The 21,374-nt window shown below is 58.6% G+C and overlaps 1 protein-coding gene across 1 annotated transcript; it reads right to left on the bottom strand.

Annotated features, from left to right (window-relative positions):
- Positions 1-760: 760 nt before the first annotated feature.
- On the bottom strand, positions 761-20,875 carry LOXL3 (lysyl oxidase like 3). Its single transcript, XM_054514772.1, is given in 15 exon segments — positions 761-1,368; positions 1,531-1,642; positions 1,943-2,079; positions 2,185-2,300; positions 3,091-3,334; positions 4,215-4,377; positions 4,892-5,065; positions 5,771-5,925; positions 9,111-9,291; positions 9,496-9,567; positions 9,569-9,722; positions 12,803-13,014; positions 13,391-13,554; positions 14,449-14,779; positions 20,817-20,875. Coding segments are annotated over 14 exon segments (2,277 nt in total). The 5' UTR covers positions 14,768-14,779; positions 20,817-20,875; the 3' UTR covers positions 761-1,294.
- Between the last annotated feature and the right edge of the window lie 499 nt (positions 20,876-21,374).

Genomic DNA, 21,374 nt, shown 5'->3' with positions numbered 1-21,374 from the left:
CCCAGTGCCTCGGCCCCAGGCCGGGCTGTGCTCCCACACGAGCCGAGGCAGCCCCGCTCTGCTGTGGGACCTTGGTTCTTGTGGGTCACGGTCCTGTGGACCCCAATCCTCAAGGGTCACAGCCCCAGGGATTTCCTGTGGTCCCCAATCCTCAAGGGTCACAGCCCCAGGGATTTCCTGTGGACCCCAATCCTCAAGGGTCACAGCCCCAGGGATTTCCTGTGGTCCCCAATCCTCAAGGGTCACAGCCCCAGGGATTTCCTGTGGACCCCACTCCTCAAGGGTCACAGCCCCAGGGATGGATTTCCTGTGGTCCCCAATCCTCAAGGGTCACAGCCCCAGGGATTTCCTGTGGACCCCAATCCTCAAGGGTCACAGCCCCAGGGATTTCCTGTGGTCCCCAATCCTCAAGGGTCACAACCCCAGGATGGGATTTCTGCTTGGTAACATTCACCCTGGATCTGGTGAGGTGGAACCAGCTCTTCCCCACATCCCTGCTCCTCAGTTCCTCCTCAGTTCCTCCCCACACGGTGCTGTGGGGCTGCTGCTGGTCCCTTCCTCTCACCCACCTGGGCTTCCCCCCAGAGGACCAGCCCTGGCTGAGGATGGTGCCAGGGGCTGCTGTGGGGCCAGGGCTGTGTGGATGAGGCATTGCAGGGACCAGGGGATGCTCCTACACTGTGCCAGGGTGGCGACCAGCCCTGCAGAATGAACCCTGCCACCTGCTCCTCATCCCAGCCCAGAGACGTGCCAGCAACCATTGAGAAATAGAACTTACAACTTTATAGAGGAAATAAAATTACAACTGAGAGATGGGGTAGGAGCCACCCCTGGGCAGCGCTGTGGGCAGAGACACCTGCACCATCCCCAGGGGGACCAGTGGCTCCTGGGGCCCTGTGTGGGTGGTGGGCCCTGGGGCCAGCTGAGGGGGTGAGCTGTGGGGTGAGAGGAACCAGGGCTGAAGGGGGCAGTGGGAGCTGGGGTGCAGCTGGGATGGGAGGGATGCAGGACCTCCCGGACTGTACCCGTGTGCCGCAGCCCAGGGGATGTGGGCACGCTCTTCTGGCCAGTGGTTGGGGTGGCAGCCCCAGGCTGGGAGGTGCAGGTGTCGGTGCCTCCAGCACCAGCCCCACCGAGGTGGGCAAGGGCAGCCGGTGGCGAGTCCTGGGCAGTCCCCGGCAGGACACAGTGGCAGCAGCACTGGGCATCAGGCCTCCCTGCCGGTCTTCCAGCAGCTACCTCCCACCAGTATGGGGTGAGGGAGGGAGATGCCTGTCTCCCCAGGGCCGGGGCCCTATGAAATCTGGTTGTTGAGCTGACCTGGGTACTGCTCAAACCGCTTGTTGGCCTCCTCGCTGAGCGCATCTCCTGCGGGCAGAGGGCAGGGGCTGTCAGCTCTGCTGCAGTGCATCCCCTGCCAGCACCTTCCACTGTAGGTGTCCCCAGCAGCACCATCCTCATCCTCATGGCTTCCTGCAGCCCTGTCACTGCCCTCCACCCTCACCCCCGTGCCGTGCCCCGGGCCATTACCGATGTGGCAGCTGTGCACCCAGATGCGGTGCCCGTCGTACTTGCAGTTGCATTTCATGGCATTGTTGGTGAAGTCACTTTCTGCCACCTCGAAGTTGGGGTTGATCACGACCTGTGGGGCACTGACAGTGAGATCCCAGCCCCAGCCCCACAGGATGTATCTCCCCAGCTGTGGTGGGTGTGCTGGAGAGCTCCAAGGAGCCAGTGGCTGCTGATGTGATGGGGTTGCCCTGTCCCTGTGCACCATGAGCAGTGCTGCTCAGAGTTGGAAAACCCATGTGGCAGCATGTGGCAGTGCCAGCACACCCACTGAGCTCCAGTGAGACAGAGTGATGGGTGACTGAAGTGTGTGGGGGGCTGAGGTGCAGGGACAGGGGCTGGGAGGGTGACAGGGGAGGGTCAGGTGCAGCACCTGCAGGATGTAGTTGCCTGGTTTGACATCAGTGATGTCGATCCACTGGCAGTCGATGTCGTGCCGGTACAGGTCCCAGCAGCCCACGGTGATGCCCTGCTCCCCAAAGTTGGCACACTCGTACCTCTTGGCCACGTCTGCAGGCAGGAGGAGACACAGCTGGTCCCTGCTGAGACCCCCCAGCCTGGCCCCACCATGGGGACACAGGCAGGGACAGTGCTGCAGGGCTCCAGGTCACCCACCTTCCTCGCACTCAGTGTCCTCCAGGCAGAAGCTGGCCTTGTGTCCCTCAGCCACCTTGGTGCCATTGGGGGTCAGGATGTCGTAGTGGGTGAAGATGTCCATGCTGTGGTAGTGCCTGTGGGAGGGAGCCAGCACCTGCTGCAGACTGCCCTGGCCTGCATCAGCCCCCTGCTGCCAGGAATGTCCCCACAGAGCCCCTGCTCTGAGGTGGCAGCACTGTGAGGTTGGGCAAGGCTGTGTCCTGCCCTGGAAGGGGACACAGCTGTCCCCAGCCAGCTGGCCCACGCAAGCAGAGGGTTCAGCTGCAAGGCACAGCCTGCAGCCTCGTCCCTGCCTTCCTGGAGACCCCAGACCCAACATTGCTTATCCATGAACAGCCCCTAAGCCAAACCAGACAAAATTGGACCCTGAGCACCAGATTCGGGCTATGCAGTGTCACCTTCACCCGGTGTGGAGTGACAGAATGTAACAGAATAATGCAGATGGTAATCTCACACCTGAGGAGTTGCAGCTGTACTAATCATCAAAGATTAGAACAGGCCTGCCCTTAATAGGCCACAGCTGTGTCCAATAAGAAGACCAGTGCTACAAAAGAGTGGGTTAGCTGGGTGAGGGGAGAGTTGGAGTTTGTTGGTTGTGCTGTGAGGAAGGAGTCAGTGCTGTGAGGAGCTGCCCATGAGAAATCACTGAGAAGGTTTGGGACTTTTGAAATAAGATGACAACTACCTGGTGTCACCCTCATCCAGCATCACCCTCTCTCAGTGTCATACTTGCACAGTGTCACTGTCTTTTAGCGTCACCCCTGTCCAGCCCCCTCCTCGACCAGCCCATTGCAGCAGCACCACCCTCTCCCCTCCCTGACCCCCAGCCCCGTGTGTCCCCTCCCTGCTGTGCCCCACACGCACCGGTGGCACTCGTGCCAGACCCAGGAGTGGCGGCCGGCCTTGGGGCGGAAGTCGGCGCGGCCGCGGTTGTGGATCTGCGAGGAGAAGCGGAGCAGGCGGCGGTGGCCGTAGGGCCAGTTGGCCAGGCGGGCCGAGCTGGCCAGGCAGTTCTCCTCAGCAGCGCAGTACAGCATGTGCAGCGGCCTGTCCTCGATGTACGCCGTCTCCTGCACCAGCGGCGCGTGCAGCAGCAGGTCTGAGGCGGCTGGGGACAGGCGGCTGCTCAGGGATGGGCCCTGCTCTCGGCAGGGATGGAGCAGTGCCCAGGGCTGAGCCAGGCAGGAGGGACATGTGCCCTCTGCAATGGCTGGGTGTTGGCTGAACCCTGGCCTCCAGCTGCAAACTCCACTGAGCACAGCTCCTGGCCCCACAACACCGGTGTCTACAGACTAAAGTCTACCGCCCACACACCCCAATGCTCAGAGTTCATGCCTGCAGATCCCTCTGCTCGCAGACTCCACTGCCTGCAGACTCCACCACCTACAGATGCCAGTGCTTAGAGTTCATGCCTGCAGACCCCACTGCCCACAGAGCCCACTACCTGAAGATCCCAGTGTCCACAGAGCCCAGTGCTCAGAGTCCATACCTACAGACCCCACTGCCCACAGAGCCCAGTGCTCAGAATCCGTACCTACAGACCTGACCACCCACAGACCCTAGTGCTCAGAGTCCATGCTTGCAGATTCCACTGCCCACAGACCCTAGTGCTCAGAGTCCATACCTGCAGACCCCACTGCCGGCAGACCCCAGTGTTCAGAGTCCATACCCACAGACCCCACTGCCTGCAGACCCCACTGCCCATAGACCCCACTGCCCACAGACCTCACTGCTGGCAGACCCCACTACCCACAGACCTGACCACCCACAGACCTCAGTGCTCAGAGTCCATACCTGCAGACCCCACTTCCCACAGACCTCACTGCTGGCAGACCCCACTGCCCACAAACCCCACTACCCACAGACCTGACCACCCACAAACTCCACAGCTCAGAATCCATACCTGCAGAGCCCACTGCCCACAGCCCCTCTCTGCAGAACCCCCAGCACAGACAGGCCCCCCTGCAGCCCCCATTCCCTCAGCTCACTCTCAGAGCAGATGACGCCCGCAGCGAAGCGCGTGCCCGTGTTCCTGCAGCTCAGGCTGGCGCCGTGGTGCTGGCAGTGGCTCAGGGACATCTCGTGGCCGGCGCACTTCACCCCGCTCATGACCATCTCTGTTATGTTGCTGGCGTCCCAGTACCAGGTCTCCTGGCGAGGGGGTGAGGCAGGGTGGGTGGCAGGGCTGGTGGCCGGATTGCCCAGGATCACTTCTTCCCAGGCTGCAGCCAAGCCCCCCACCACAGCTGCCCACAGGGGTCCATGTCCCTCTGTGCCCATCTGTCCCCATGCAGCCCCACGGTTGTTTGGGAAGTGCTGGCTGGTGCCTGTGCTCACCAGGGGCCCTCCTCTCTGGCACCTACCGTCACAGCATGCAGGGAGTAGCCCAGGCCGAGCTGACGACAGGCCACCATGGCCTCCTTGGTGGTCCAGCCATCGCTGCAGACCGTGCCCCACTTACTGCCTCTCTTCACCTCCACGCGGCCCTCAAACTCTGTCCTCCCGCCGGCCAGGCGGATCTGCAGGGAAACCCTGGGGCCGTGAGCAGGCACCCCATGCTGTGCCACCTCCTGTCCCCCCTCCGTCCCCATCCATCCCTGTCCCCAGCCCTGTGAGCAGTGGTGGTGGCTGCTGCTGCCCTGGCCAAGCTGGTGCTGGCACCTACTTGTAAGCCGTGGTTAGCGAATCCCAGCCCCAGCTGGCGACAGGCCACCATCGCCTCGAGGGTGCCCCAGCCTTCTCCGCACACCAGACCCCAGCGGGGCTGGTCCCCGTCGCCAGCCCCCACCGCCACCTCGACCCGCCCCTCGAAGCGGCTCCGGCCCCCGCTCAGCCGAATCTGCAGAGAAAGGCGGTGGCAGCGTCATCACCGTCACAGGCGATGCTCCCCCTGCATGCAGGGCTGTCCCCGGCCCCTGTCCCAGGCTGTGCCTGCACATGGGGATGGGGAAGCAGGAACTGAGCAGAGCCAAGCAGAGCTTTGGTTGGCAGGGAACTTGCCAAAACTGGTGGATTTGGGGACAAGAAATGGCTTGTGAGTTTGGGAATTGTCTCACCCGGCACTGCATGAACTGAAAATAGTTCATTTTGAAATGGCGTCATTTCAGACATTACAGGTGTGAGAGAGTTAAAGATCATTAAAAAGAGCACAAAGTGGATGAAACGATGGGCCAGGGCAAACAGGAACAAAGGGCTCCATTTGCTTGTTTCATCACAGGTAAAAAAAAAAAAATCTCCTGGTTGTCCCACAGTGATTTTTTTTCCTGGTGTTTCTGTTGGGGAGTGGGCACAGGCTGGCAGCAGGAAAAGCAGCAGGGAGCAGCACCCACAGAACACCCAGAGCCCCCACAGCCTCCCCTCCACCCTCTTCCTCACAGGGGTTCCCACCCACAAAATCCCCGATCTCCCAGGACAGGGGGAAATGTGTGGGGTGCAGAGGAGGACAGACGAGGTTCCCATGGATTCTGTGGGCCTTTCCCAGCCCCCCACTCCGAGACCCCACTGCTGGGAGCCCCCTGGAGCCAGCAGCCCCCATGGTGTGCACCAGGTTCTCGTAGCCCATGTAGGGGATGTTGCAGCGAACAGCAGCGTCCTCTGTGTGCTTGCAGTCCTCCTGGGTGATGTTCCTGAAGGGACAGTTCCACAGGGACTTCTCGGTGCCCCGGCACTGCACCTCGTTCAGGTGGATGGGGCCCGTCCCTGCAGGAGGACAGCAGAAATCAGGGCCCCCCTGTGACACAGGGATGCTCAGGGCTGTTGTCACGTTTCTCTTCCCAAGGATTTCTGAGAGTCACATTCTCTGAACCTCAGAGAAAGGGAAAACATAATTCTTATCACTTGCTGGGCCTGTGTTGTGCCAAAGTAGAATGCAATGTGGAGATTGTTTATCCAAAGTGAGGATGTTTTGTTTCCTTGGCCTATCAGGGCCAGATGTGTGTGTATGTGTGTGTTGGGACTGTGGGCTGAGATTCTCTGCAGTGGAGTGCAGCTGAGTGCTTGGCAGATTCAGTTTAGATGAAATGTACACAGTATAGTATAATAAAGTAATTCATTAGCCTTCTGATACCCATGGAGTCAGATGCTTCATTCTCTCTCCCCTTCATCAGAATCACCTTTCATTGCAATACAGGACCACCCATGTCCCCAAGGCTCCCCTCTCTTTTTGGCAGGTCTGAGGGAGTTGGACACTCCAGCCTCCACAGCTGCTGCCTGGGGCAGTGTGGTTGAGTGGCCACGGTCCCATTGGGATGCTCCATGTATCCCAGTGCTCACAGGACACCCCAGCCAAGCAAAGCCTGGATAAGTGCCTCATCCTCAGCTCCAGGAGGGGATGCCTGGTGCTGTAGCAGCCACAGGGCCTGCAAGGCCTCCCTGGCAGTCAGTTGCCTAAGATAAGAAATGCCTAGTCATGATGACTGGACCAAAAGAAGGCCCTCTTCCACCTCCAGACTCCTGTTATCTCTCTGTAAGACAACAGGTCACTTTGACCTCAACTCTTACTACTGGACTGTTTCCCCAAACCCCTATACCCTATAGAAACCCCCATTCCTGCACTGTTCAGCCGAAGAGCTGTCACTGTCACCCTTCACAGAAGCTGCTAATAAAGACACCTCTGTGGAACTATGTCACATTCACATTTTCTGAAAAATCCCTTCACCCAGGATTTTTCTCCTGGGAAGCTGAGAAGCCTCAGAGAAAAAGGAAAACAATAATTATCTGATTTGCTTCTCCTGTGTTGTGCTCACATGTGGAATGTGTTTGGAGATTGTTTACCCACAGGTGATTGTTCCATTGGATTTCTGGTGTGAGTGTTTTGACTCAATGGCCAATCAGTGCCAAGCTGTGTTGGGACTCTGGAGAGAGTCAGGAGTTTTCATTATTATCTTTTTAGACTTCTGTAAGAATCCTTTCTGTATTCTTTAGTATAGTTTAGTTTAGTATTCTTTAATATGGTATTTTAAAATAATAAATTAGCCTTCTGAGAACATGGAATCAGATTCATCATTCCTCCCTGTTATCTTGATTTTTTAAGATTTTCTAAGCTTTCTGATGTTTACATTCTTGTAACAAACTTTCTCACACACTTTCTGTAAATAACTCACTGTTTTGCATTCTTTTCTAGAAGAAAAGAAATTTAATAAACTGTTAGTTTGGCCAGTGTCATTGAAGAGGTGGCACTTTCACCCTCCAATCCACTGTCACTTTTAGAAATCTATAAATACTAGAGTCAGAAAACAAACTTCCCTTCTTTACCTTAAAAACAAGTGTATGCACGTCAGTTGTGTTATTTTGTGTTCTATAGTGACACCTCCCTGCCATGAGGGTCCCAGCAAATACAACAGAACCTCATACAATTCTTCTCCTCTCTCTCTCCTGTGTCTGCTGAGGCACTTAACAAGCAAAGAGCTGAAATCACTGAGAGCTGAATTCAAAGAGCTGATCTCACTTAAGAGCTGAGCTGCCTGCTAAGATTGCCTGCAGCTGGGAGCCTGCCTGAGGGACCTGGACAAGTGGAGTGTTGCGGTGTGGTGTCATGGCTTGCCTCAGATACCCTGGGTTTCTCCGTGAAGATTTCTTCCCCTGGTGTGTCAGTCTCCTCTCCCTCCCCCTCCCTGACCCCTGCCCAGCACTGTCTGTCAATCCTGGCATTCCAGAAGGGCATCGAGTGATTGGCAGAATTCAAAAGATGCCCTCCACCCCCTGGGGGACATTGGGCCATCCAGGTGTCCTTTGTCCCTTGAGACTTCCCTGCCATGTACCTGGTTGGTGGCCCCCTGTGCCCCTTCCCTCTCTCCAGGGTTCAAAGGAACAGCAACTATGTGGTTCAGGGGGTTCTGCTGGAGCTGTTGCTGAGTTCAGAGGCCTGTGGGCCAGGAATAAAGCTCTGGATCCAAACCCTCCATCAGAACCGACTCCTTTCCTTCACCATCACCTTAAAGCTTCTCCACCAGAGGTAAGCCTGAGGACCACCAGAGCTCCTGCATGCCTGGGCTTGTCTCCACATGCCCATCTGCAGCATCCAGCCAGCCAAAAGTGTCTCTGAGGTGAAATCACCACAGTTGCTGCCTTTTGGTCAAGCAGCAAGGGCCAGACAAGCTCAGAACGTCCCGTTCCGGCTATATTGGTAATTATTCCAATAGTGGAACTTAGCAAGTGTCAGGACCCAGGACGTCCCTCTGGCTGTCCTGAGCACCCAAGACCCCTGCCAGGGGTCTCAGGGACCCTGGCACAGAGCCCAAAACACCTGTGGTTTTGATTATGACCCATGGAGCAAATTACCAACCTTGTATGAAGATCAGCAAACCACAACAGTTTAAGTAGAATATTAGTGAAGCTATCTCGGGGTGGAAAAGTAGATTTTAGGGTTTTTGGTATGGGGGTTCAGGAGGCAAGATGGAGGGAACTGGGTGTGTCCAGCCTTTCTGCTTCTTCTTCTTGGCCTCCATCTTCTGCTGTGATGTTGGCACTTACAGATTGGTTTAGATTAAGAAGCTCACTGTCTAACATAGGTGATAGGTTTTGGGAAGTAATTGTAAACATTGTATATGTAGTTTTTAGTATAAAAAGATAACACTGCCCCGGGGGCAGGCAGAGTGCCTGGAACTGTCTTGCTGAGCTGACCTCGGCAGGGCAGGAGAAAATTTTTTATAGATAAAATAAAATAAACAACCTTGAGACCGAGCAATGAAGAGCCCTGACTCCTTCTTCAAGTGCCGGGATGGGAAAAGAGACTTTCCAACTTTTCTTGGGGTCACTCTGACCAGCTAGAGATCCCAACAAGCAAGACTTTGCTATCCAGACACCTACTGCAGCTGGGGTTGGAGAGACCCCAAGAACCCCCTGCTGTAATAAATCCACCCCTGTACTCTGCCCAGCAGGCTCACCTTGGCCCATGCGTGCCCCGGTGAGGGCCTCCTTGGCGCTGCCGAAGCCCAGCTCGCGGCACACCACGCTGGCCGACTGCAGGTTCCAGCGGTCGTCGCAGATGGTGCCCCACTCGCTGCTCCTGAGCACCTCAACGCGGCCCTCGCCCACCCTGGCGCCGCCCTTCAGCCGGATCCGGGGCTGTGGGAGCAGGGACAAGGGTGGCACAGTGTGGGGTGGCACACACAGCGCTGGGATGTGCAGGGACAGGACACCGTCCCCACCTCCCGCTCCGGAGCCGGTCACCCAGCAACCCGCACACCTGGGGACAGAGCCTGGCCCAGAGTGGGGCACTGTCCTGCTGTGGGCCACCACAGAACTCGTCCCCCTCCCTGCAGGGCTCACCTGGCCCTGCTGCTGCTGCTGCTGGCGCTGTTTCTTCTTGTGGGCACTGCCAGTGGCGAAGAGGGGCCCAGGGCACGCAGCTGACCACGGCGGGCATGCCGGAGCCGCAGGCTGCTGAGGAGTTGCCCCGGTAGAACTCGAAGGAGCACATGGACAGGTGCACCTCTGTCCCCGTGCAGGACACCGAGTGCAGGCGGTAGTTGAGCTGCTGCCGCTCTGTGAAGAGCCTGTGAGGGGGACAGGAGCCCTGAGCCATGGCCAGAGTGAGCAGTGGCAGTGGAGGTGTCACCAGCCACCCTGCCTGCAGCTGCACGTGCTGGCTGTGCCCCTTGCCCTGTCCCCAGGGTGACACACGGTGCCTGCTAGGTGTCACCCAGCCCTTGCCAGGTGCCTGTGCCACACCCCCAGCAGCACAGGGACACACATGGGGACACACACAGCTCTGGGGCTCCTGCCTCTGGCTCTCGACTGAGCCATTTACCTCTTCTTGGGCCCTACGTCCTCCCTGCGCTTTTGTTTAGGCTGAGATTTGGAGGCCAGCCTGGAAAATAGAAAACAACCATCACAAAGCCTGGGATTTCAGGCTGTCACCTCTGCCCTCAGCAGTGACACAGGGAGCACAACCTGCCCTGGCTTCACTGGAGGCTGAACTCATGTGCATCCCCTTTGTGTCACACAGGGGTGCAACAGCATCATCTGCTGCCAGCAGTGTGACACAGCCACACTCCACAGCAGTGATGCAGTTTCCTGCATGCATCCCACCAGGAAACTGCTGGATGCAGCCACATCTGCTCTGCCTTGTCACAGACCAAAAGATCAAACACCAGCAGCCACCATTTGATCAGTCAGGTGTGGTTGTGTCTGTGTCCTCATCCAGACACCATGCTACCACTGTGCCATGTCCCCAAGGTGCAGGACACCCAGCAAGCAGCACAGGCAGCCCCAGGGTGCTTGTCCTGGAGCCATGGGGCACAGTGGGACTTGCTGCAGGCTGGCAAGGGCTGCTGCCAGCTAGGGAAGCAGCCCTGGCACAGACTGAGCCATGAGGGAAAGCTGCCTGGGGCTCAGCACACACAAGGTGTAGGTGCAATCCCAACATCCTCAAGTGCTTGTTTCCCTCAGGGAGGAAGATGCAGAGCAGAGCCAAAACCCCAGAGCCCACAAGGAGTGAAGAGCAGAGTGGCCCAAAGGAGGGCAGGGGACTGCCAGCCCCAGGGACCAGGCAGAGCCAAGCCTGGCCACTGTCCCCACAGGGCAGCACAGGTTGGTGTCAGCTGCACAGGACACAGCACAGGGCTGGGATTCAGACAGCCAGAGGGCATCAGTGCCCACTCACACTCAGGAAACCACATCTGGATCCTGCACCTGGATCTGGGTCCCCAGGACAAGAAGATGCCATGTGTGTGGTGTGAGCCCCAGGGAGAGCAGCCAGCCAGAGGCCTGGGAGGGGCTGGGGGTGTGGGACTGCTCCAGCCAGGGCTGAGCTGGGAGCTGTGAGGATCCTGGCTCTTCCAGCAGGGAGGGAAGAGCACAAGAGGAAAGAGGCATGACTGACAACAAAAGGTTCAGGCTCAGGGTAAGGAAAACCTTTTGCCCATGAGGGCTGTTCTACATTGGAGCAGAGACCGCAGGGCTGCTGAATTTCCATCCTTGGAAGGTTTCAAAAGCCAGCTGGATGAAATCCTGGGTTTAACCCACAGCTGGCTCTGCTCCACACAGGGAGTTGGCCCAGGACTCCCAGAGGTCCCTTCCAGCCTGGATTATCCTTGTGCTTTCATACGACTGTGGCTGTGCAGCCCCAAATTGATCACCCCCTACAAAACAGTGTGGCTCTCAGGAGCCAGTTCCTGCTCAGGGCAGAGGGACAGGATTTCAGCCTCATAGAGACACAAAACATCTCCTCCAGTGCTGCAGGGGAAGGAGCTGCTCGCTGGGAAAGGGGCAGTCAGCACCAAACCAGACAGGAAACAGCACATTGGAGCAACCAGGACCTTCAGGTGGGAGCTGAGGAAACCCATGGGATGACCCTGCCTGAATTCCCATCAGCAGCTGCAGGAGATGGCAAGGATTACTGTAGGGGACACAGATCTGGGAATGTCACAACAAAGAGCTCACAATGAGTGTAGGGCACATTCAGCACCAGGGAAGGTGGTGGGACTGGGGCTCAGGAAAGATGTGCCAAGCCCCTGCCCAGAGAGGATGGGCTCTGGCTCACTGTATCCACCAACAGATCCAGCAGCAGGATTCAGGGATGGAGGGAAAAGGCAGCCAGACCATCCCCTGGGCCTGGCAGAAAAGCAGCAAGAATGAGTAGGCAGAGGATGAGTGGGCAGACCCCAAGCAGATGTGGCACTTGGGGCAGGACCTGCCACACTGTGCCCATCAGCACTGCTGAGCACAGGCTCTGGTGCCCATGTCAGCCCATCCTGCAGGGAATGGAGGGGTGCACAGCCCTTCCAGCACCCCCAGTGCTGCTTTCTGCAGAAAGCAGCTCATTTCCACAGCCCTTCCTCCCCATCCACCAGGAGAGACAGCTCTGCTCCGAGGCCTCCTGCTGCCCTCCCGGGGTGCCAGGACTCCTGCCTGGTGTGCAGGACAGGGCTGCTCTGCCTGGAGCACGACCAGCCTGGGAGAGAGATGGTCTCTTGTGGGGAATGGGGAACTCCAGCACGCCCAGGCAGGTGCCCTGGCGTGGGGTTTGTCCTACTGGGCCAGCACAGCCCAAGCATTCAGTCTGCTCCATCTGGATCTGTTTGTGCCCAGATCCATTCAGACAGCAGAGACTGGTGGGGCTGGACAGCCCAGCTCTGCCATGGCTCAGCAGATGGAGCCCTGGCCCCTTACCTGCTGCCCAGCCTCAGGCTGGGGCCCTTGGTCCTGGCTGCTCGCCTCAGCCTCCTGTGGAGCAACACCAGCTCAGGGCACACCCAGTGCCAGGCACGGCGTGTCCCTGCCCCTTGTCAGCCCACGGTGTGGCTGGAGCATCCCCTGATGGCTGCAAACCTCCCCTTGGCATAGGGGACAGCACTACCAGGGAGCAAAAGCACTCCCCTTTGCTGCAGTGTGTGTGGCAGGGGGATACAGCCTCCCAACCACCCCACAGCCCCCCAGGTTGGTTAGCAACTGCCCAGATGTCCAGCTGGGGCTTGGACTGGTGAGCAGCAGGGTGGGAGGGATTTTAGAATCCACAACACCCAACAGCACAGCCTGTGCTGTCCCACCCAGCACTGCCCCACGCCCCTGGCACCATCCCCATCCCTGCTTGGACACCCCACCTCTATGTGTGCTCCCTGCTGGCCTCACTCACCTGTAGAAGTTCCTGTTGACTTTTTTCTCTGCAGGGAATCCCATCATGCCGCAGACCACGCGGCTGTTGTGGCTGTCCCAGCCCTGGTCGCAGATCTGTGCCCAGCTGTCCTTGTAGCGCACCTCCACGATGCCCTCTGTCACCGGCAGCTGCCGCCGCCCCCCGGACACCACCGGCCGCAGCCGCACCTCCTCCAGGTGGCTCTGCTCCGTCTGCGGGGAGCGGGTCAGCCCCGGCTCACATTTCATCCCATCGCCCCTCCTCCTGCCAGCCCACCCCCAGGGAATCTCCACGGATGAAGGAGAGGGGTCCCCAGACACAGGCAGGGCACAGGGACAGCCAGTCCTGCATTCCTGCTGGCCACATCTGATGGCCCTGGGCAGCCAAAGGTTGAACCTCATGCAGAGAGGAGCTCAGAGCCTCTTGTCCCCTTGGGTGCCCGGGTGCATCTCCGGGGAGCACAACCAGGAAAGCCAGTGCTGCTTTCCTGCACTCCCAGGGAGAGATCCCAGACTGCCCCACACCCAGGGTGCTCTGTGGCATCCTGGATGTCACCAGCTGCTCTGGCCAGCTCAGCAGCCCCCTCACCTCGATGACATTGGAGTCCTTGAAGCCTGGGATGCGCTCATCCTTGCAGACCACACCTGCATCCTCCTCGTGGCTGCAGTCGCTGTTCCCCCAGCCCCGGTGTTTGCAGTCCCCGATGCTCTTCTCGTTTCCAGCACAATTCACATTGTCCAGCCAGATCCGCCCTGCCAGACACAGCCTGGGGGTGAGGGGGAGCCAAGCATCCCCTGGGAGCAGGGAATGCACCCAGGGGCATGGCCAGGGATCACACAGGTTACAGCAGGAGCTGTAGCACAAAGCTGAGGCCAGTGAAATGCCAGGAGTGAAGTTTTGGGTGGCATTCACATTCCCTGATTCCTTCACCCAGGGTTTTTCTCTTGGGAAGCAGAAAGGCAGCAAGAGAGGCCTCAGAGAAAAGGAAAACAATTCTGATCTCATTTGCTTCTCCTGTGTTTTGCTCATGTGGAATGTGTTTGCAGATTGTTTACCCACAGGTGATTGTTTCATTGGATTCTGCTGTGAGTTGTTTTCACTCTTTGGCCAATCAGGGCCAAGCTGTGTCGAGACTCTGGAGAGAGTCAGGAGTTTTCATTATTATCTTTTTAGCCTTGTGTAAGTATCCTTTCTGTATTCTTTAGTATAGGATAGTACAGTAAAGTATAGTATAAGTATTCTTTAATATAATATAGTATAATAAAGTAATAAATTAGCCTTCTGAGAAGATGGAGTCAGATGCACCATCTCTCTCTTTGTCAGGGTTGCCTGAATTTACAATAGTTCTGGGTGGGTGTCTGCAGAAGTGGAGCATCCACCTCTCCAAGGGGCTGCTCTGCCACACAGAAAGCTCCCACACGTGCACAGCTGAGCACACAATCACTGTTGGGCACTCTGCAAACACAGACCTGCCCCTTGCAGAGATGTCATGGCTGTGCCAGGGGGGTGCTCTGCCCACCACCCCTCTCTTACTGTGCATACCTGAGCACACAATCACTGTTGGGCACTCTGCAAACACAGACCCTGCCCCTTGCAGACCCGTGGGGCTGTGCCAGGGGGTGCTGTGCCCACCACCCCTCTCTTACCGACTCCTTTGCCGTACTTGGCGCTGTGTGCCCAGCCGGTGGCAGCCACGAAGCCGAGGTGGCGGCACAGCACGTGCGCGTTGCCCAGCGTGAAGTCGTCGTCGCAGATGGTGCCCCACTCGTCGTTGTAGAAGATCTCCACGCGCCCCTCGTTGTGCTTGCGGGGGTACCCGGCCAGGCGGAACCTCAGCTGGGGCCCGGGGAGCTGCGTGGGGCCCGGGGGGGTGGGCTGGGCACTGCCCACCCGCAGCCACGCGCTGCCCAGCAGCACCAGCAGCACCAGCAGCTCTGGCCATGCCCATGTGCTGCAGCCTCCCATGGCTGTGTGGCCCTGCAGGGGTAGGCAGGGTCAGGGTTGTGCTGGAACACCATTCCCCCCATCCATCCCCCCATCCATTCCCCCCCTCCAGCCCCCCTGCCTAGTTCTGTGCTGGTTAAACCCCCTCCCCACCAGCAGCACAGCCATGTGTGTAGGAGTGTCAGGGGGTAGGGATGGTCAGGACAGAGGGAGACGAGAGATCTCTGCAGCCAGGTTGTGGAATTTGGGGTTTATTGTAGAGGGCCTGGGTGCAGGGCCCTGCTGGGAGCTGCCAGGCACAGCTCAGAGCAGGGCTGAGAGAAGAGAGGGGTAGAGAGGATGAGAGGGTAAGAGAGTAAAGAAGAGAGTAAGAGAGATGAGGTTCCTGTTACAATACAATAAATCTTCTTCTGTGCTGAATATTCTAATTCTCACTAAGTAATTTAGTACAATATACAAATCCTATAGCATTTCCATACAGCCTATAAGAATCATTACATTACCATACTGTGTTACATCTTAAACCCTAAAAACTCCTCTTTGGACCCCCTCTGCCAAGCTGGCAGGGTCTGCTCTGACCCTGTGACCTGTCTGCAAGCAGAGGGTGTTGTTCATCAAAGGGGATTACCTTCAGTCTGCCACACCACTGTTCTCCAGTTGTTCAGTAACTGAGGTATCTCAAAGCTTGCTTTCATTTCAATCTCGCTTATAGTTTCTATATTCTCAAAATCTTTTGCCAGGCAATCATATTTGTAAGGCTTTCCTGTTTCACCTTCCCCAACACACGTGCCTGGCCAGAGTGCCCCTAACACACAGCCCCTGCACCCCTGGGGCTATCAGGGACCTGCCCAGTGCCCCTGTCCCCCTCTGCCAACAGCCCCCACCGTGCTGTCTGATCACATCCCGAGGGCAGTGAGGGCAGATGGGCACGGGGGTGTGCCCAGGAGAGGTGAATGGAAGGAGGGGATGAGCTGCCAGAGCCGAGGGAGCTGGAACAGGCTCAGGGCGCAGGGAAAGCCCGGCTAGACCAGCCAGGAGCTCAATCCAGCAGGAGCAGGGAATGGCTGCTGCCTGAGGGGATTCCAGCCCACGCTCCTGCCCTCCCTTCCATGACGAGCGAGGCAGCCGGAGCATTCGCATTCCTCTGACAATATTTGTGGCTCCCCGAATACCTGAGGGAGATGTGGTATTCCTGTACCAGTCCCACGGCAGACAATAGTGAAAACCCTTCTCTGTGAGCTGCTCCCCCTTCCCAGTGTGTTATTCCCATGGATCCTGTAGCTCAGGAGCAGCATTTCTGCACGGGGGGTGTTAACAAGCTCTGATTGTGCCACCATCCCTGCCAGTCCCTGCCACGATAGGAAAGCATTCCCCCAAAATACCCCCAGGGAAGCCCCCCAGAAGGATATTTCTGTCTCCAAGTCCCCCTGAGCACAGATCCTGCCTGCTGCACTCACACAGACCATGCTTGCCATTAGAAAACATTAAAAAAAAAACAAGTTTGGGCTTTCCTGGGGTGATTTAAATTTCCTGTATTTAGCTGCAGTGTCACAGAGAAAGGGAAACAAATTCAAACCCCATGCAGAGCTGGGGGCTGGCACAGCTGCTCCACCTCCCCACCAGCCTCCAGGGCAGGGTTTTCACAGAGGAATCAGCCCCATTCCTGCTTGGTTCACTTTTCCACATGATGAGGACCTGCTCCACACTCCAGCCTCTTGAGAACGCCTCCTGGACCAAAGCAGGGATGGACCAGGATGGTGCCCAGTGCCAGCCCCTCTGCCACACCCAAAACACCAACACAAGCCTCCACAGGGCCCAGCCCTTCTGCCTGCCCGCCCCTTTGGGCACATGTGACATTGGAGGTGCCACCAGGAGCAGTGAGAACCTCGGGATGAGCCTGCAGAGATGCCCAGGAAGATAGTGAGGAGTAACAAGGAGCAGCACTGCTGGTCCAGTTCCACAGCAGACACAGTGGTGGCAATGACTGGATGTGGCACTGAGCACTCTGCTCTGGCTCACAAGGTGGGGATTGGTCACAGGTTGGACTTGGTGGCCCTGGAGGTCTTTCATTCTGTGAAGCACATCAGCTCCCTCGGAGCAACCACATCAGTGTGAGTCTGGCTCTCTCCTCTGTCACAACTGGGGACACCACAGAGCTGGTGGGGACATGGCCCAGGCAGCTGGGGTTGGTGGGAGCCAGCCCTGGGCTCCTGGTGCCTCAGCTGCCTGCTCTGGCACTGCCAGAGCTCAGCAGGACGTGTGCTTGTGGGCAGACAGCAGGGAAATGCTCTGCTGCACCTTTTACCCAGCCAGCAGGAAGGGAGGGAGGGTGCAAAGGGCCACCCCAGTCCTGCCAGTGGCTCAGGAATGGGAATTTCTTAGGAAAATGGGAATTGTCCATCCTCATCTCTACACTCTGCCTGGGAAGCAGAGAAGGGATGAGTTTGCCATCTCACAGCAGGAACAAAACTTCTTCTTCAGCCCTGGGTCAGCGAGGGGACGCTGCCCTGCCCAGAGGAAGGGCTGCAAACCCTCAGAGCTGTCCTGACACACAGCGTGAGCCCCTCAGTGCTAACCACAGCACACCTTGGGATGTGTTTCCTTAGGAACTGGAGCTTCCTCAGCGCTCCTGAGCGAGCAGGATGCTCTGCTGTGGAACTGGGCACTTTCACAACGGGGTCAGTACAACCCTGAAGGACACAATTAATGCCAATCTCCACGGTCTGGCAGAAATAGCCCGTGTCAGGAAGTGGGAATGGCCTTTTATGAGATCACAGGCCCTGTTAATTGGAGTAACTGTGTTGATACAACAGGCTGAGACTGGAAGGCATTCGATTCATCTTGCACCACCTTTTAATGAATAATTAGCACTCAACAAAACCAGTGCACCTTCTGCTAAGTGGATTAAAACTGGTCACCTGCTGGAACTAAAATGTGGTTACATGGGGAAGTCACAGCTCTGTGGGCTTTCTGGTGAGGATCACATGTCTTTCAAAGCAAAACTGTGCCAGGAGGAGGAAAAAAAGCACCTTCCTGGTACAGACTGCAGAGAGAGAAATGGGGGAATCAGAGATGGGGACAGGGACAGCCTGGTAATCAGCATGGTGCAGCCTACATCCTTGGCTACATGGAAAATTAAAATCTGTGCATTCACAAGCAAAACACAGAGGACCAGAACATGGCACCTGAAAAGTGCTTGGGCTTTGTGCAGCAAATCACTGACTCCCCTCTGAGCCTCAGCAGTGTGACCTCAGGGTCTGTAATCCCTGCTCCTGGGTCTTGCTCCAGCTCTGCTCCAGCATCTCTTATCCCACTGTGCTTCCTCTGCCTTGGCTCCTCAGCTCTGCCACTCACCTCAGAGTTTCCCAGTGACATTCCAGCTGTGCTCTGTGGGTCCAAAGCCTTTTCCATGGCCAGCCCAGCCCTGCCATGTGAGCTCCCTGCAGCCCAGCACGGCTCCATGCCCGTTCCTGCAGCACCTCCCTCCCTCTCTGAACGCGCTCCGTGCCCGTGTCCATGTCCTGGGCAGCCAGGCTAACAGGGCTCTCATTGTCCACAGCACTTTTTCCACCTCTGAGGCACAAGCTGTGAGTTTGCTCCTCTCCTGCTGCTCTGCTGCTTGTTCTGCTCGCAGGCTTTGCTCTGAATGGGCAGCCCACCCCAGCATCCCAACCAAGCACCCTGCTGTCAGCTCCAGCCTGGGACAGTGTCCCCTTGGACCACTCTGGATGTGCTTGTGGCACTCTGGATGTGCTTGTGGCACTCTGGATGTGATTATGGCACTCTGGATGTGCTTGTGGCACTCTGGATGTGGTGCCCCAGGCACAGGCGCTCAGCAGAACTCCACAGTGAGGGTAAAGGGCCCTCCCTGGTGGATGGGCTGGCTGGGCGTGGGAGCTGGGAAGCAGCCCAGGTCCTTGCCACTGCCCAGGAAACCTCAGGAATGTCCCAGCCGGGTGTGCACGAGGCCCTGGGCCACATCCCAGCCTGCAGCACAGCTGGAGCTGCTGGTGGGGTGTCTGAGAGTACCGCAGAGCCAAAATCCTGGGGTTCTCTCCAGTCCTCAGCCTCAGCCCTGCTCTGCTGAGGCTGGCATGGGTGAAAGGGCCCTTCAGGGCAGGGGACAGCCCCACATGGCAGCAGGAGCCATGACACTGCTCAAACTGCTCCCATGCCAGCCCACTGGTGCTGCTTGTCCCAGTGGGTGATGGATCAGAGGACAGAGTCACCCTGACAGGTGACTTACAGCCAGGCACTGTCCTCATCACTGCCCTGCATCTTGCAAAGGGGCTGCCCCTTCCAGGACTGTCCAAACCATGTGTGTCCTTCAGCACTCACAGGGCACACAGCAGGGCAACAGTCTGCCCCACCAAAACCTCTGAACAGCCAACAGAGCCGGGAAGGGGCAGCTCCTGCTGAGGCAGATCCATGGGTTTGATCAGCACAGGGCATCCCTGCAGTACAGGGATGACATCCCAAGCCTCAGCAGCAGGGAAAGGCCAGGCCACTGAGTCCCCTCAGGGATGTGCTCGCCCAGCAGCAGCCTTGGACACACCCACGGGGGACATGGAGCATCCCAGGCACTGACAACTGGGAGGACTCAGAGAAGAGCAGCACTGGGAAAGCCGCCAGCACAAGGGAGAGGAAGCTCGCTCTGTTTATCCTTCCTTGAGAAGGTTAAGGGGTGACACAGCCACTATCTGTTGATGTCCCATGCCGGGACATCCCTGAGAGCATGGGGTCAGGAGAAGGTCTGGTGAGTCCCATGCCTTCAGGGCTCCATCCCTCCCGTTCTCCCCAGGGCCCCTCACGCACACACACACACACACACACACACACACGGCCCTTTCGCAATCCCTCCTGCTCCTCTTTTCCCACTTCCCGGCAGCCCTGGAGAGCCGGGAGCAAATGTGCACAAAGCAGGGGAGCCCTGACACCCCCACCCTGCTCAGGAGGGGACCTGACATGGGTCAGAGCTCCGGGGTCTGGAAGGGCACATGGTGCCACAAACTGGTCACAGAAGCAGCCCAGGGTCACCATAGGAGTCTGGATTCCCTGGCAGGATTGGTGTCAGTCCCAAAACTACAACGTCCTGTGGCTGGGAGCTCACTGCCCCTCTCTGCCCACCCACCGTGTGTCCCCATCCCAGGCAAGGACAGGGACCCTGCTGCAGAAAGGGACAAAACACTGTGTGGGGCTGGGGCTGCACTTCTCTGACAATTCCAGGTCCACTCCCTTTGGGCTACTTGATGTCCCCACGTCCTGCTGTCTCCCCCTATTTCAGGACAAGTCCCAGCACAGCTCCTACCCCCTCCCAGCCCCCCCAGGACACAGCAGGGCCCTCAGCAGAGCTCTGCCCGCTCTGCTCTGAGCTGCCCGGGCTCGGGAGAGGCAGCCCTGGAGGAACCGGCTGCCGGCAGGAGGGAAAGCCCTCGGAGGAATGCGCAAACATCGGCCATCCCCAGGGGCAGAGGGGCGGGCTGGGGGCTGTGGGGTTTGTGCCCCAGACACCCTGGAGCAGGGAACCAGCCTTCCTGGACCTGCTGGGGACGGCACCGGCTCAGCTGCGGGCTCCTGAGAGCGGCAGGGAGGGCGAAAAGCCAGCCGAGAAGAATCATCCCTTCCAGCCCTCCCGCCCCACATCCCTCCATCCATCCTCTCCTTCCATGAGCTACAGCATGTCCGCTCCTCATGGAAATCCTGACACTCAGGATTTCCATGTGTAACCCGCTGCTCTGCCCGCAGCCCGCACGCTTTAGGGCGCGGTACAACCCCAAAACCCGCCGGGCTCCGCTTCCCGCGGGACACCCGCGCTGCCCGCCCCGCTCCCGGTCCCGCACGGCCCACGGCAGCTCTGGCACGGCACGGCACGGACACGGCATCGCCGCCCCCAGCCCCGCACCCGAGACACCCCCGAGGCGCCCCGGCCCCGCAAGGCGCAGCCCCCGCCGCTCCGGGACAGCCGGGCCCGCGCGGTACCTCAGGGGCGCCGAACCGAGCCGAACCGTGCCGTGCCGAACCGAGCACAACCGAGCCGAACCGAGCCGTACCAAGTCCTGCAGTGCCGTACCGAACTGAGCCGTGCCGAGCCGAGCCGTGCAGTGCCGTATCGTGTCCTGCCGTGCCGAGCCGAGCAATTTCGGTCGGTGCCGCCGCGCTCCGCCCCGGCCCGCCCCGCGCCGTGCCCGTGGCCGTGTCCGGGGCCGCCCCGGCCCGCTCCGAGCGGCCCCGGCCCCGCCGCCGGCACGGCCCGGACGGGCCCGACCCGCGCCCCGCCATGGGGCCGGCTCCAGCCCCCGCCCCGGCCGGGCTCGGCTCCAGGCCCGGCCCCGGCCCCCCGGCACGGAGCTGCCCGGCCGCTCCTGGAGCCGCCAGCCGAGCCCCCGCTCCCGGGGTTTTGGCCGTCCCGACCCCACCCAGCCCTCTCCTCACCCCGGGCAAGAGAGGGAAGCAGCCAGGAATGGTTCAGCCCTGAGTGCCCTTTTGCAGAGGCTGCAGTGGGGTGGATGGACAGATCCCCCCCTGGGTCATCCTGCCTGTCCTGGGCAGGCTGCGGTCCCCAGACCCCCCGAGCCCGGGGGTCCCATCCTGCAGGAAAGCCCTGCAGGGCTGGGGCTGTGAGCTCACA

Source organism: Molothrus ater, chromosome 4 (assembly GCF_012460135.2).
Source record: "Molothrus ater isolate BHLD 08-10-18 breed brown headed cowbird chromosome 4, BPBGC_Mater_1.1, whole genome shotgun sequence".
Taxonomy (NCBI): domain Eukaryota; kingdom Metazoa; phylum Chordata; class Aves; order Passeriformes; family Icteridae; genus Molothrus; species Molothrus ater.
The sequence above is the reverse complement of the archived record's forward strand: the minus strand, read 5'-3'. Positions and strand labels throughout refer to the sequence as shown.